The 17,078-nt window shown below is 38.8% G+C and overlaps 1 protein-coding gene across 3 annotated transcripts in view; it reads left to right on the top strand.

The window, feature by feature from the left end:
• Window positions 1-17,078, top strand: part of VPS50 (VPS50 subunit of EARP/GARPII complex) — a 184,277-nt gene that overhangs the window by 160,766 nt on the left and 6,433 nt on the right. For all 3 annotated transcript variants that reach the window (XM_074984736.1, XM_074984735.1, XM_074984734.1), the window contains exons 23-26: window positions 10,131-10,279; window positions 12,234-12,330; window positions 12,473-12,631; window positions 14,812-14,933. In XM_074984736.1, the coding sequence (XP_074840837.1) occupies window positions 10,131-10,279; window positions 12,234-12,330; window positions 12,473-12,631; window positions 14,812-14,933 (527 nt within the window). The remainder of the gene's footprint in view (window positions 1-10,130; window positions 10,280-12,233; window positions 12,331-12,472; window positions 12,632-14,811; window positions 14,934-17,078) is intronic.

Genomic DNA, 17,078 nt, shown 5'->3' with positions numbered 1-17,078 from the left:
TTGTTGTGGATCTTTTCCCATGATATAGATCTTTTAGCAACAACAGTAGGTCAAAATCTACAGAATACGATAAGTCACAGTTGCTACATGCAACAAAAGTATTTTTTATACCTCATTCTCTCGCCCAACCTCCTCATGTTCAGCTTGCATGTAATGTATTGTTTGACACATTGAAGGTCTCACGGGCTGTGACATTCTACTTGACTTGTCTGTAGAGTGCCCACCACACTGAGGCCTTGATCATGGTTTGAGCTTCTTAGTTACCATATAATAAAAATGGCAGTAATGCTGAGAGCCTCTCCATGCACTTGTGGGTAATGTGATTACATGCTGGTTGTTACTAGCATGAGAAGGCTTGATCAAGATTTACAGAGGATGTTGTACCCTAAACTGGACAGAGATTTACTCCTTTGAGAATTTATCTCAACTTTTTTGTGCTCAATCAAGAGTTCCATGTTAGCCATTTGATTTAATTTGTGCCACTAACCCCTCTGAGTGGTAGCTGCTAGTGATGTTATGTGGATGATTTTGCCTTTCAAAAGGTAATCTTTGAAAGCTTCACAATCCCTACAAAGTGGCATTATGCTCCAGCAGAAGAGAATTTCCTTGTGTTAGATGTTCTACAGTTTTATTTGAAATACAATAGGCAAGTAATGCATAGAACAAATGGCTTGTCAGAGGAAACAAACCCTGTATAGTTACTGTATTGCAGTTTCCCCAACAGAGGACACTGCTGGGAGAGGAGGAATTGCAAGGGGGTACATTTGGGGAGCGGGTGTTTTAGAAGTCTGAGTGTGTGTTGTGGTGAAATTGGGAGTGCTGGAGGGTTAAGTGTATTGGGAGTGGATATTTGGGAGTGTTGGGGGTTATCTGGAGGAGTTGTGGGGAGGGTGTTTTCCACTCTGACTTATTTTTGAATACTTTCGTTGGTTGTCTGTTGATTGCCTCAGTTTTTGCTCTAAAGGATCCAAAATTCAAACACCTGATTTTTATACCTTCATCATGCACAAAAATTTTAAGGTCAGAAAAATGTGTGTGTCTGTGCTTAGAGTTTCGTGTGAACATTTGGAAATTAGATAGTCGCCCCACTGAAAAATCCATCTCTTGGTGCCAAAACAGCAGCAGCAAAATATGCATGTATAAGAAGCAGGCCTGTAAAGCAGAGTGATTAATTACATGTGTAGAATGTTGTCTGCCTGCCCAAATATTTTGCAATTTTGTGTGTGTGGTATGTATATGCTTAGTTTTCAGACAGCCCTTAGATGCTTAATTTTTATGTGTCCCCTCATTTGCTGAGATATTTATGAACAGTTTACCCAGATCTTTCACTTTATGCCAAGTGAGTTACAGTATTTGCTAGTACAGGTTGAACCTCTCTAATTCAGAACAGTCTTGTCTGGCAACTTCTGTAATCCAGAATGATTTTAGTTAGCCAGACAACCACTTATCATGAGTGTGGCCAAGTTTTCTGTAGTTCCATAAAGTTTGTTTCCAGCCACCAGTCCTAAATCTGTGTTCTGTGCTGTTATTTAGCTGTAATTTACCCCTACGTTTCTTCAGAGAGCCCGGGAAGCAAAGTATTGGTAATGTGCTAGACAATATTGAACCTCCCATCGTTCAAATTCTCTTATTTGGCACCAGTCAGGTCCTGAAAGTGTCGTACAAGAGAGGTTCAACCTGTAACAGAAGTTTTACAGACTGTGTGTGTGTGTGTGTGTGTGCGCTAACAGAGAGTAAGCCGTGCTAGTCTATACACTATCAAAACAAAAAGCAGTCAAGTAGCACTTTAAAGACTAGCAAGTGTGCGTCTGTGTGTGAATATAGTAAATATCAACAGCCCAATTTTGCTTCCAGAGACAAGGATCAGTTCCTGCCAGTTACTGGGAATGATCGATCTGTATGAGTAGTTATGTTTCAAGGAGTTTTGCAAGATAAATATTTACTAGATGTATTAATAACGTGCTGTCTGGAAAGAAATCTGCAATTAATGCTGTTAAAAGGATAACTGGAATATTGAAATGGAGGTTAATCATGGTGATTTAAATTGTCAAGTTTTAAGTTCTCATTTGGAAGTAAGCTCTAGTAAGCCTCATACTTTTCAGTACATTACCAAATATTTAGATTTTATATGAGAAAAATATAGTATGTTTTAAAAATGCACCATTTGGAAAACATTTTGTATCTCCTCATTTACCCATTTAAAAAGAAATGTACTGTACAGTATTTAACTAAGATCTCATCCTTTTGTATTAATAGTGTTGCTTGAAAAGCTCTGATATTTTCTCCAAGTCTCAATTGTTACTTTTGCTTTTTTGTACACTTTTAAGGAAATGGAAAATAGATTTTGATTGTCTGTTGGCTATTGTCAATCTTGTATTTTTTCTGGTTATTTGGAATTAGAACAGTGGTGCTAACCTTCGGACGGTGCAAAAGAGAGCATTCTTTTGATCAAAATGTTTTTTTTCATATTCTGTGTACAATATAAAAGTTGCCAACTACAACTCCATAAGCAAATAAATGGTGATGATGGATTCATCCTCAAAGGCCATCTCCGGCTCTGGAGTTGAACAGGTGGCATCTGTTTCTCCTCCATTATCAATGCACATCAAACTGTAGTCAATGATACCAATACTTCGGAACCAGGCAGTTTAGGAAATGCACTCTTCATATGCCAGAATGTTCACCCCCCCATGCAATCCTGTTTTGTCATGCCTTTGAAACTCCACTATTTCTTATCAATTGGGATTTTCTTGCTGAGATCTAAGCTTGCTATTTTAACCACCTTAGCCTTGGTTCCATAGCAGACAGTAGTAAGAATTCTAACGAGATACTATCGTGTTAAATGCAAAAGGAATTTTAAAGCTGTTATTCTAAGATAGCAGAAAATTAGTTTAGGTGCCAGTGCAGCCTTGCAAAATTGTTCTTGACTTTAAAAAAAAGAATCATCGTCTTCACCCATCCTGGGAAAGAACAGATGAGTAGATGTTGTGCCTATGATAACATTGTTGCTGGGCTTTACTGAAATAAATGATTGATTTATGTGCTCATTTTTAGTTTTCAGTGTAGGCTCATGTTTTACATATTTAACAAATGTTTGCTTCTTCTGGTTCTGCAGGAACGCTATATAATCTTCTGCAATAGGGCAGTGCACTAAGCTAAATTACATAGCTACAAGTGGTCATGGAAGGAATTTGACCTGGATTTGCTGGTTTTCTTTTTAGAAGACCATTCTTCAGAAAGAGGAAGTCCATGATGATTTCTGCCTGTACGTCTAATACATGGTTAGATCAGTCACACAAACTCACAACCAGGATATTGGGTTTTAATATGCCAGAGGCTGATAGCTTGCTCTATATTTTGGAAGGCTATTGAGTGGGTAAAAATTTGTAGCCCTTGAGTGAGTGTCTTTCACTATTCAGACTGGGAAATGTGCTTTTGTTATTGAGTGGGGAGAAATTCATAGCTTGGCTACTGCCAAACAGTACTGTCCTGTCCTCATTGCTTTGTGTGTTAACTGTCTTTTTGAACATGGAAAGTAGAATCAGCCACTGCCTGAAGGTGGCAACTTCATACCTATTGAACATAGAGGTCTGAGACCCCTTAATTTTAATGGAAATCTGATGTCCAAATCTGTAGGTAACTTCTAAAATCTCATCCTTGGGATTATTTTTATATTGTAGCTCTGCCTCAATTTAATAACATTCAACTGTCCTTTTTATCTTTCATCTTGCTTTGAAGCTTGGAGATTTATGAATCAACCCATGTACCTGAGAGAAATGATGCTTTCAGATAAAAATTTCAGTATAATTAATGGTGCATAATTGCATGGGGGATATTAAATAAGCAAGCTAAATACCCATTGACATTTAGGGAGCCTGGATTAAATGTATTTAAGGGCATCTCGTTAAAGATGAAATAAAACACAGTACTTGAAATGTTTTTGCAAGCACGGTAGATACAAAAAGACAAACACCATGTCTTTCTAACTCCATGTTGAATCTCTCTAATCTGGCAACATCCATAATCTGGCATGAATTTAGTTAGATGACTGCTTGTCATGGATGTGGCCAAGTTTCCCAGGGTCCCATAAAGTTTGTGTCCAGCCACCAGTCCTAGCTGTCATTGTTTTGTGCTGTTATTTAGCTGTAATTTACCTCTAATAATGCCTTCTAAGAGCTCAGTAAGCAGTGAAAGTGTTGGTAATGCTGCTAGACAATATTGATCTCCCATACTCCAGCAAATTCTCTTGTTTGGCACTGGTCAGATCCGAGAGTGCTGGATTGGAGCAGTTCAACCTATAATGTAGAATAATTAATAACACAACCATATGTGAATGACACTTAATAACTTAGTGAAAAAATCAAGTTAAACAATTTGCAGAAACAGGAAAAATGATATGCGGTGTAATCCTAATTTTAAAATAACTATTTTTATTCTTACTTAGCAAAAATCTTATTTTAGCTGTTTTTAAAAATATATTCTTAGTTATCTCTTGTTGGCTCTTGTTTCAGATTAAACAGTACCCAAATTTGTTTTTCACATTACTGAAACAAATTTAATTCAATCCCTGCAGCTCTTTCAGTGCCTTAAGTAATTTATTTTCTCAGATTATATTAATATAGTAGCTTCTTGTTTGTATGAGTGTATTAGCAAGTATGATGTAAACAGATATGAATGTAGGATAATCGGAGGAACGTATCATTTTTCTGTGCAAGAAAGTAGCAAGGTAACATGCTTTAGTCTGGTGATCTGAAAATTGTAATCTCACAAGATTAACATTATTTGTATAAATTATTAGTTGAAATCAACATACACAGTGGAACTTCAGAGTTACAATCACCGGTCATCTTACCAATCAACCACGCACCTTATTTGGAACTGAAAGTACACACTTAGGCAGCCATAAAGGCAAAAAGGGGAAGATAGCAAAACTGTACAGTGTTAAAAGATTTTTTTTTTAAAAAAAAAAAGGGAATCAGCATTTTTTTCTGCATAGTAAAGTTTTAAAGCTGTATAATGAGTCAGTGTTCAGATGAACAATCTCCATTCCCAAGATGTTTGTAAATCAGAGGTTCTACTGTAATGGCAAAGGCCCAAGTTATTGTTCAATATGGAAGGTAATAGGCAGGGGGAGGATATTTCTAATACAGGCTGAACTTCTCTAGTCTGGCACTTTCAAAATCTGACCAGTGCCAAACCATGGGAGCTCAGGTTTGTCTAGCAGCATTACCAACACTTTCACTGCTTACTGGGCTCTTAGACTACACTGATAATATATGGTACTTTATTTTATATATTTCTTGCATGCCAAGGGACAGACCCCTTAGAATTACCAAAAATAGAATTCTCAGTCTTTATTACATTTGTCCTCACGTTTTATGACCTTAGGCATTTGAAAGAAGTGAAAATACTTAGATCTGCCAACAGGGTGGGCAAAAGGGGCCATTGCCTTTGGGCCCCTTTGCATTGCCACAGCAAGTCTGCTTCAGCTGTGTGTGGCTGTGACGGGCAGGACCCAGCACCGCAGTCCAGGCAGCACTGAAGGCCGAATGCCCTTGTCCCTGCCTCTTCTGCCCTTGGCCCCTCCTCTTCCAGGATGTGGAGCTGTGCCTCCTTCCCACCTTGTCCCGGGGTCCACGGCGGCTATTGGTGCTTCTGTATTGGGTGTACTGTAGGCTTTTCCTGTTCTTTCAGAGAGGTAGCTGTGTTAGTCTGTAGCTTCACAAATTATGAGTAGTCTTGGGGCACCTTAAGGACTAACATGTGGGTAAAACGCACTTCCCCAGATGGTGGGGAAAAAAAATGGAGTGATAAAACAGAATTCAGGGTTTATATAGCAGCCGTGAGAGGAAGGGAAAAAGAGGGTTTCTTGTTATCAGTGCTTTCTTTGTGCTGGTGCTTGCTGGTACTGAGTACTAGCACCTCAGCCTCTGCCATGGGATTGGCTGTGGGGAGGGAGGACAGGGAGCTGGCTGAATACTGGCTCTCTTCTTTTAAACAAAAAAAGGCCCTGCCGATTACAAGTCGGAACTGTTAATAAAGCAGATTAAGTAGGATGAATCCCATTCCTGCAAATGCCAAAGGTGGCGAAATTGCCCTTGTAATGCATAAGATAGATCTCCATTCAGGCCAAGACTAAATGGGTCAAATTTGTAAATGAATTTCAATTCAAGTATCTTCCTTTGTAATCTTGTGGTAAAAATTTTTTGTAGAGCAATAGCTACTTTTAAATCCATTATTGAAATGGATTTCCCCCATGAAAGCTCATGACCTAATAAATTTATTAGTCTCTAAGGTGCCACAGGACTGCTTGTTGTTTCTGTTCTTTTAGTTATGTTTGTGTAAATATTTGGTAATACAATGAAGCTCATCACATTGCTGAGCAATTTCCAGAGAAGCAGAGTTTCTTCAAATCTTTACAGATGATCTTTAGTTGGACATTGGTACTACTTCTGAGGGTAGGACAGATGTTATTGACTGCTTCAGTGCATACACACAATATCCTTGTATTCTCTGAAAGGTTGTGTCAAATGGGAAGGAGAAAAGCGGAGAGGGCTTTGTTTGATGTTGATGTTTCTCTGCATTTTAATATTAACATTGGGTCAAAGTGTATTTTTAAACAATTGGTTTGTTTGCTCCTAATGGATTAGAAAGGAATGGTTTCCTTAATTTATAGTGCCTCCGTGGAGATGCTAGGCGTCTCTTGGAGCAGATAATCAAGATCAGTGCCTCAAAGCGTTTTCAAAAGTTAGTGCCAAAATTCCTCCCTGGGTATAGTATTTATCTAACCTACAGGACAAATTTATATTTCACAGAATGCAAGTGTTTGTTGGTTGATTTGTTTTATTTTACTTTCCAGTCCTTATGGTTACAAAGTGTTTGCATTCAGAAGCTTAAGAGTTTAAATCAAAGGCCTAGCTACATTTTCAGATAAATGTGCTGGTACAGTTAATTTTTGTAAGCATTTGAGGAAAGTATATCAGGCCCTTTCTGAAAGGCCTGTGTCTCTTGGTCACAATGATAAATAGTTCCTAGAGAGAAAGTGATCTCTCCCCCTCTTCTTCAGGATGATGTTTTTACAGAGTTCAGTTCTTTGTTAGCCCTCTTTAACCAGTTTATCAAATCAGAATATATAATTTCCCCTGTGGAGGTGAGGATTCCTCAGACTTCCCTGCCTACAGATTTGTATTTCAATTCTTCTCTTCCCTCCTCCACAGCCCTCTCCCAGAAGTGATTTTGATTCCCCTTGGAAACTCCTGGAAACGACCACTAAGCTAACATAAAACCCTCCCCATACAGATACAGATAACGTTTATAAAATTGATATAATGGCCTGAAAGGTATTCCATGAATCTGCAATGTGTCATAGGTTTTGTGTTGTATCCATATCCCAAATTCTTTGTCTTCGCTGGTTTCTATTAGACTTAAACTCTTTGGTGCAGACTGCATCTCTCTTACAGCTTCTGTGTACTGCCATAGTGTAAATATTTAATAATCAATGTTATCATACTGACATTGATTACTTACGTTAACTGGTAAACTGAAATACTAATTATAACAGGGTGATTTTCTGCAATTTCTTTGGTCTTTGCCCAAGAGCAGTGACAGTTGGAAGCATAGTGTTGTGTTCCTTTAGTGGACCAGCGAGGGGGAAAAATACAGGTACAGTTGCCCTGAACTGTGACACTGTTTCTGTTGGGCCTGATCTTCCTTCTGAAGACAAACATTTAACTCTGGTCTTATTGTGAGCTGCTGCTGTGGAACATGTGTTGTTTGTTCTAATTTTGAAAGGTGTAACATAAAAGGCATGCCAACATCTTGGGAGGAGAACTACTCTATATAGGGCAGTATGTGTTGCCATACCTCTTTGAAGAATCTTCTCCAGCTTTAACCGAAGTTTATTTCCACACCACACAAACATGCTGTCGATACTTTTTATTACAATAATTGACTGACCATGGAAATCACAGCTCCAAGTAATGGAAAACTCTTATTAAAGGAATAAATCCCACATCATTTCAAGCTCCTTTGCCTTTGTTAATTTCAGTGTCCTTTTGGATCATTGTCACTTTTTAAAGACCTGTGTTAAGAATTACCAGGTTGAGAATTATAGGGATGAGGTTTGTCAAGCCCATGAAAGAATGTTTCCGGTAATAAACAGTGGTTCATTTTTAACCAATATACAGTAAACTCATATCCAGCCGTCGCGGGATCAGGAGGTTGCCGGATATTCTAATATTCTGGATAATAGAGAGGTACAATTAGCAATACATAAACTAAAGAAAAACAAGATTATATATTAAACAGAAATTTATGGAGAGTACTTTATTTACCAACAGCAGTAGTAATGTACACTGTAAACTTACACTGTATTTATTTGTATTTAATTTCACTATACTGTACCTTCGGAAAATGTAACTAAAATTTACATATGGTTAAAATGCTAATTATTTGAAAGTTTTGGATACTAGAATGCCTTATGTGAAAGAGTTTGCTGTAAATAGGTGGTTGACTTAACACGTGCTTAGTATTTATCATGACAGATTCAGCAGAGCATAATACACAGGGAAACATTAGCTTCAACTGCACTATAGCATAGAAAGTCCTGGTACAGATTGTCCTGTCTGATTTTTATGGCACCTAAATATATGTCCCGAAGGCTGGCTGGCTGCTTCTTTTACATTTTTACTGTCCTTATAGGGCAGTGGCTTGCAAACTTTTTTATTTTTGTGGGACTTGACATTTGCTGAGGGTCTCTGCGGGCCACTTAATGATCTTTCTAAATGTTGTTTGTACTGTTAAATGTCTATTGTAAAGTGCTTTGGATAAAAGCACTATATAAACTACCTTAATTATTGCACTTTGTTCTACAAATAGAGGTGCACAACTCTTTTATTTTAGTATAATTAATTTTATGTATTTAATATTTATTTAATATCATTAATATAATTAAGGGACTTTTTCCCCCAACACAGCAGTCCCAGAGCTGAGGTTTAGAAGGCGGGGAGTGAATTGTCTCTCTCCTCTGCCACCACAGCTCTGGAGAGTCACCCTCTTTCTCTGGTTACCACAGGCCTGCACGTCCCAAATTCCACCCCACTCTCTTGTCAACCCACTGCCCCCCCCACTACCACCTGTTTCTCCCACCTCACCCCACTGTCTCTTCCCACGTATACCTATTGATCCCCAAGGCCACCACCTCACCTTACATGAGAGAGTCTAGGGTCAGGCACCTAATTTAGTGGAGGCATCCTTGCGAGATACTAATTAGCTGGACAGCCCTTCATTCTCTCAGGCGCAGCTACCCAGGGGGAACTAACAGACCGTTTTGTGGTCCACCAACCACAATGTGAGAATTCCTGTTACAGGGAGAAAAGAAGTTGCTTTGAGGGGCGTGAACACAGTAATCACTAGTAGGCTTACTTTACCATTTTCTTTATCAGAGGGGTAGCCATGTTGGTCTGTATCCGCAAAAACAATGAGAAGTCCTGTGGCACCTTATAGAGTAACAGATTTTATATGAACAAAATATATAAACAAATATATAAACAGATATTTATATGAACAAAATATTTTCCTCTGCTTTTCCACATAAGTAATATGTAAGTGAGACTTCTGCAGGGTGGGAATTACTACAAAACAAGGTCAGAGTTACTTTAAAAATATAATTTTCAATTATTTTAAATTTTGTGACAGGGGAAAACCACAGCCTAGAAGAGTCCCTCATTGTTGACAAAACAGGGACAGCACAGGCAGCAGCCATGTCAACTTCTCTGTGTTTTTCCAGCTTGTTTCTAAAGTCAGATGGTCTGTAGGGTTGAGAAGATGGTTGACTCTCTATCCAGTTAATTTAAAGTGTATATGGATAAACTGCCACATGTATTGTATCTGTCCACTAGGAACTGAACTGAGACAAGTCATTTCATCTGGGATACTAAATAAAGTCTAATGGTATGGTCACCATGGCCCTGGACTCGATTTTACTTGCAACCTAGAACTGAGAAGCTTTATAGCCTACCACCTATTCCTCAAGACAATTAGCTGTCAAATTTAATTGTACTCTAGTTTAATGCTGAAATTTCATATTTTACAAATGATTAGTTTTTCAAGTCTTTCACATTTTGTTTTAGGAGGTCTCTGCTGATACCACTGGCTCCCTCACAGCCGCTGAAGACAGAAAGGAGAAAGTGCCAAGCCCACACCTCAGTCATCTGGTAGTTTTAGCATCGGGCAATACTCTGTATGGTTTGGCGGAGAGAGTGGTAGCCACGGAATCCTTGTAAGTTATTTACTGTAAACCAGTTTTTAAAGCCACTGGAAGTCCATGAGGTGTTTAAATAATTATGGTCACTCTCTGTCTTTTGAGAGATCCATCTTAAAGTCAGACAGCACGATAAATTGTTTTGTTTTGTTTCCAAATAAAGGAGAAGGAAATCGATTAATGAATGTTAACACCTGAAGGAATCAATAAGATCATCTAGTCTGAAATGCCTCAGTTTCCTATACTGAAAATCTGTGATTTCTGCTACAACCCAAATAATTTGTAGTGTAACTGGGGAAGATATATATAGTGAGATTCCATCTTTATTTAAAAAATAATGGAACAGTTGAATCTGTGTTATTCATATAAAATCTTAAGTGAAAGTTTTTGCATTGTAGTAAAATGGAATGCAAGACTCAAATTGTTGCTCACTTAAATTTGGGATGTTTACATTGTGCATGGAAGAATTTTGCTAATTAAAAAGAGATAATCACATACTTCAGTGAAGTGATTTATTTATAGTTGAAGTGATTGATGAGAATTTCAGAGTGGGGTAAGAAATATGAAAAAAATTATTCCTGTTTCTCCTAGCAATATTTTACATGAAAACAAAATTTAGATGCAAATTAACTGTTCACTATTTTTACTGGTTTTGTTTACTTTCTGCATTCATCTCAGCCTTGTCAATGAAAATAAGTTATTCAGGATTTTATGTTGTTTTTTGGGGTGGGTGGGTGGGTTGGCTGGTTGGTCAGCTGTTGTTTTCTTATATGTTAGCAAAATGCTGTAGCACTTGTATTGCACGCAGTAAGAAGGCTTGTTTATTTTTGTTGGATTAAAAATATGTGCAATGGAAATGAGAAGAAAAAAGGGGAAAAGCGTTTTTTCCCCTACTAAAGCCTGTTTCTGTGGAAGATTTTTGACCTGCCAGTATACCTTTAAAGTTGTAAATGTGGCATGCTAGTACACATACATAATATAGTTATTTCAGGATTCAGGCATATATTTTAATAATTAATAACAATGGTGTTTTCAGTGAAAAAGTAGAGAGAATCCTTGAAATTAAATTGTTTGTGTGAAAACAGTCATATAGATGTACACGTGGCTAAAATCATGTTATTGTATCTAAATTAATATCTCACATCTATCAGTTTGAATGCAGCAGTGAAATTTTTTTCTGAACACAATTTTGATTTAAATAAGTTTTTATGACCTTTATGAAGTCTGAACTACTACCTCAGAATGTTAATAGCTCTTTTAAAAATTAGCAAGACAAAGCTAGAAAAGTGTTGCACTGGGGATTTTTCTTCACATGAATATTTTAGGGGGCAAATAAGCTTAAAATACAAAGATTTTCCAAACAGAAGAACATTCATTTCTTCACGTTTAGCTTTGAAAATTAAAGACTGCTAGTAAACAGTTTTTCCAGTGGAATTTTAATAATGTTGGAAACATGACTGTTTTGACTATATTAGTGATGATGCAGCATGCTGATAGCCTTTTGCAGAAAGTGTGAAAGAGGTGTTTGAGTTAACTAATTTACTGCAAATACGATTAAAATATCAGTGTGCTTGCCTTTTTGAAGTATAGATTTTTATTTTTTTCTGTTTGGTTGGGAGATGGAGAGTGCATTTTTCAATTCTGAAATAATTAGCAAGAATTTTGGCTTTACCCAAAGCACTGAAGTTATTGGAAATCTTTCCATTGACTTTAGTTATCTTTGGATTAGGCTGTTTATGAATGACCTATCATGAATCACATGGGAATGGAAAAAAACAAAAGAATAAAATGCTGAGTTAGGAGTTCTGACAGACTGATATAAAATGAGAAAAAAAATCTTTTAAAGCAAAAAGCTTTCAAAGAAGCTTTTATGTCTGGATAACTCCCAAGACCATTTGCTGCAAATAAATGAAAAGTAGATGACACTTAAATGTTGTATTCTCCTCAGAATTAATTTTATGTGCTTTCTTAGGGTATTTTTGGCTGAGCAGTTTGAGTTCCTTCAGTCACATCTTGATGCTGTGATGCCTGCAGCCAAGAAACCCTTTCTCCAGCAATTCTACTCTCAGGTCAGGATTCAGTCATTCACTAGTCAACTTTTAAACCAAGGTTTCCTAATTTGTACTCTATTGCACGGTGTTGTCAGACGTTACGTTTTTTTTTTTAGCAAGAAGTTCTGATGCACCAAATCCTGTTTAATTTCTCTCGCAGACTGTGTCAACTGCCAGTGAACTACGCAAACCAATTTACTGGATCGTAGCTGCTAAAGCTATTGATTATGAACAGATGCTGCTTCTGATGGCTAATGTGAAATGGGATGTGAAAGAGATCATGTCACAACACAATATATATGTTGATGCTCTTTTAAAGGTAAATATTTTTCTAGCATATTACATATTCTTTTAAAGGGTTATGTCGTCAGACATTTACCTTAAGTCCTGTGTGGCAAACGAGTCCTGCAAGTAATCCTATAGGCTACGTCTACACGTGCACCCAACTTCGAAATAGCTTATTTCGATGTTGCGACATCGAAATAGGCTATTTCGATGAATAACGTCTACACGTCCTCCAGGGCTGGCAACGTCGATGTTCAACTTCGACGTTGCTCAGCCCAACATCGAAATAGGCACAGCGAGGGAACGTCTACACGCCAAAGTAGCACACATCGAAATAAGGGAGCCAGGCACAGCTGCAGACAGGGTCACGGGGCGGACTCAACAGCAAGTCGCTCCCTTAAAGGGCCCCTCCCAGACACACTTTCATTAAACAGTGCAAGATACACAGAGCCAACAACTAGTTGCAGACCCTGTATATGCAGCACGGACCCCCAGCTGCAGCAGCAGCAGCCAGAAGCCCTGGGCTAAGGGCTGCTGCCCACGGTGACCACAGAGCCCCGCAAGGGCTGGACAGAGAGTATCTCTCAACCCCCCAGCTGATGGCCGCCATGGAGGACCCCGCTATTTCGATGTTGCGGGACGCGGATCGTCTACACGTCCCTACTTCGATGTTGAACGTCGAAGTAGGGCGCTATTCCCATCCGCTCATGGGGTTAGCGACTTCGACGTCTCGCCGCCTAACGTCGATTTCAACTTCGAAATAGCGCCCAACACGTGTAGACGTGACGGGCGCTATTTCGAAGTTACTGCCGCTACTTCGAAGTAGCGTGCACGTGTAGACGCAGCCATATAATCCTGTTATAAGCTGTTCTTGGTTCTCTGGAGACAGGGCAAGAAAATGTACTTATAGGTACTAATATAAAGATATAGGCTGGATTTTAAAAGGCACCTAAAGCAATTAGGCATCTAGTTTCCTTTTGAAAGCTGATAGGCAATTAAGATGTCCCATTTCCCAAAGATCTTTATTACATATAAGCTAATGCTAGTGCTCAGAAGGAATTCCTCCTACATACAGCACAGGACAGCTTACACTTTGTTTTAAGTATATATTCACACCAATAGTTTTTTAAATTATGTGACAGTCTTAAGAGAGTAATTACAGTGTTAATGGCAGCAGCATTTCTCTGTTAAAGAAGTTGGAAGGCTTCCTTTTTATCCAGTGAATAGTGAAATGTAGTATATATATTATAAAAAATGAGACTGGGTGTGTTGTCACAGACATCTCTATACTTTATCCATTAACTGGAAAGCAGTAGAAGGTGTGAGTAAGAATATACCAGTGAAAGAAGATTGTCAATCTTTGCAGATTGCCTTTGTTATGGTCTTGTTTTTACCTGGGCCCTTTGAAGGGAATATTTCTCCTTATGTTTCAGGAGTGGAGTAGCTTCCGTGAATCAAAGAACTTCTAATGTATTTGAGTCTCACAACAAAAGCAAAAGCAGTTTGATTCCATTTTTTGGCCTCTACGTTATGTAACTAAATATAGTTCATACTCTAGTTTCTGGATGATTATTTAGTTGGTAAGACAGAACTCTTTGCTACCTTTACTGGCTGTCATCTTACATTGAGCACTGACATTGAGTATCTGATATAAACAATGCTTTGCAGGTAATAACCAACAGTTTTTGCAGACGGCTCCACCCAGCTCGTTAGTTAAAAGTTGATTTTTTTTACCCTCTGGTGTTTCACCAGAATGGAAAAAATAGGCATCACTGCTTCTCTGATAAGAGATATTTTGCCATTTAAGGGAAAGATGTTTTTGGTGCCTAAACTCTTGTGGAAATGCTGTTAGCTCTTTGTCCTAGCCAAATACCAGTTGTGGGTATTTCAGTCTCTCATCTAGAAAGCCTTGATGTGGTAGGGCAGTGAAAAGCATGCATTGGTGCTGCTCATACTATCTTCCTTCTGAGGTTAAATACAGGACTTTGTTCCAGGGCTTTTAATGATCACTTTTTACAAATGCAAACAAATTAAGAAATAAAACTACACAGGGAATTTTGGTAGAGAGAATGAAATAAGCAGAATTGGTTATGTTCTCTCTCATTCACCTTTTCTGGTTCATCTCTTTGCATCTTTTCCTCCCTGCTACATAAATATACAGTGTAATCATTCTTTTGTGCTCCTAGAATAATTGGTTATTTTGCCTTTGACCAGGAATTTGAACAGTTTAACAGAAGGTTGAATGAGGTGTCCAAAAGAGTCCGTATTCCATTGCCAGTGTCAAATATTCTTTGGGAGCATTGTATACGACTAGCCAATAGAACTATTGTAGAAGGGTAAGTGGTTCATTAAAGCCTCTGTAAAGTTTGTCTTCTGTAAATATTTTGTTATGGCAATGTTTGCATAATGTTTCTATAAAGCAGTGAACTCTACTTTGGACTCCTGTACTTGAAAGTTATAGCTTCATTGATGGACGCAAGGCTCTGTGTCTGCACAGGAACTCACCTTCAGGGAGTTCATTATATGATTGGGCTTTAAAATACATTAACAGTTATAGGGGTATACAAACATGTGCCAGTTACTGACATCTGTTGAAGAGGCCACTCCTTACGCCAAATGAAACTGTGTTGGCCTTCAACATTCCCATTTGTGCTGCTTCCAATCCTTCCTTTCCTCTTCAATCATCTTTCTCCCCTTTTGAGCACCCCTGCATCCAACTCATCTCCATGCTGCTGCCAGGCACATACTAGTGCTCACCCAACTTCTCCCCATCAATCTTCTTTTCTGATTTCAGTACCTCGTGCTCTTCCTGTTTGCAGTCTCTTGGAATTCATTTGCAAGTTTGATACATGTGATACAGGGCTTAACAGAGATCTCAATTACCTTATGCATTACAAAGACAGTTTCCCCACCTTTTGCTATTTGCAGGAATGGCACTCATTCCACTTAATTTACTTCTTCCATGGGTCTTATTAATGATAGGTGACTTCCCCCACCTTTTTTTCCTTCCTCCTTCCCTTTCCCCATTCTCTTCTATATAAATCCTAGATTCTTATTCTCCTCTCCAAATCTGAAGAAGTAGGTCTTACCCATGAATGCTCATTGCCTAATTAATTAATCTCTTAGTTTTTAAGATGCTACAGAACAGCTTGTTTCTTGTGATGCTGCAGACTAATGGGGCCACCCTTCTTAGAATATTGATCCTCTGTGACTCCATGTTAAGACCTGCCAGACCCGGAAGCTGCACTTCTCCTCACATGCACCTCCTCATTTAGTCTGCAGCCCTGGTTACACTCCCCCATTCACCAAAAGGCCATCACTTGACATCGCCCATCCCTTTTCATGCTGTCACATGGCCTCTTTCAGCATTGCCCATCAGCCTCACCATCATGCATTCTCAGTCAGCCTTTCCCTGACTCCAGTCCATCAGCACTGGTGATGGCTTATTTTTTTGTCCTCTCCTTCCAGCCCTTTTCCCCCCTTATTCTGTCAATGTGACTTGATTCTCTCTGTTTTTCTGCCCTCCCCCCATAACCTGTCTTCCCAGCCAAACCCCAGCCCTAGATCTACCCTAGTATCCACTTTCATGCTATCCTGTTGCCAAGTATCCCTTGCAGAAATCCTGTAACCAGGCTGATTTCTTCCACTACAAATATATTCTTTCATCCTTCAGTTTCACCATGTTCCTTGCTAAGGAACTTTATTTGTCCCGGTTATTTGAATTTCACACCCACACGCCACACCACACCACAGCTGCTTTTTTGTCACTTTTGATTCACTCTTTAAATTGTTCCCTCCTCCTCCCTCCTCTATTTCTCTTTCTGCATTGGGCCTCACTGATTTCTTCCAAAAGAAAACAGACAGAAGTTTTAAGATCTTCTCATTCCTTCCTTTCCCCCCCCCAATTCCTCTCCTACAACACACTCCACCCTTATCCCTGTCGTGTGTAAAAGTTTCCTGCGTGGTCTCCTACTACTACCCTCCACTTGCCCCAATGACATCTTCCAACCCATCTCCAGATCTCCTTTGCACCCACTCTCATCCCAGGCTGCCCTTCACACTTGGGAGGAGCTCTCTGTAAATACCTGTGAAGCTACAGCATTATCCTCCTCAAATTTCTCCTTAAAACTTTTTTTTTTGCTAACAGTTTGACTGTTCATGTGCTGAGACCAGTGCCTGTCATGATTAACAATGCTGTTTCATTGTTTCTTGGTGCTCCACTTTTTGTGTCTGTACCCACCTGTTGTATATTGTCTCATATTTAGACTATATACTCTTTGGAGCAGCAACTACCTTTTTGTTCTGTCTGTATAGAACAGTGATCCCGAAGTGGAGCTCCTAGGTGCTGTGGTAATAATACAAAACAAACAGTGAAAATAATTTTGCACCTGGGAGTCCAAGGAAGTGAATTTTAGCAATCAGGTCAGAACCAAAATTGTACACACACTAAGGTTGTGGCCACACTTGGCCAAAACTTCGAA

This window comes from Carettochelys insculpta, chromosome 2 (genome assembly GCF_033958435.1).
Source record: "Carettochelys insculpta isolate YL-2023 chromosome 2, ASM3395843v1, whole genome shotgun sequence".
In the NCBI taxonomy this organism is placed as follows: Eukaryota; Metazoa; Chordata; order Testudines; family Carettochelyidae; genus Carettochelys; species Carettochelys insculpta.
The sequence above is the reverse complement of the archived record's forward strand: the minus strand, read 5'-3'. Positions and strand labels throughout refer to the sequence as shown.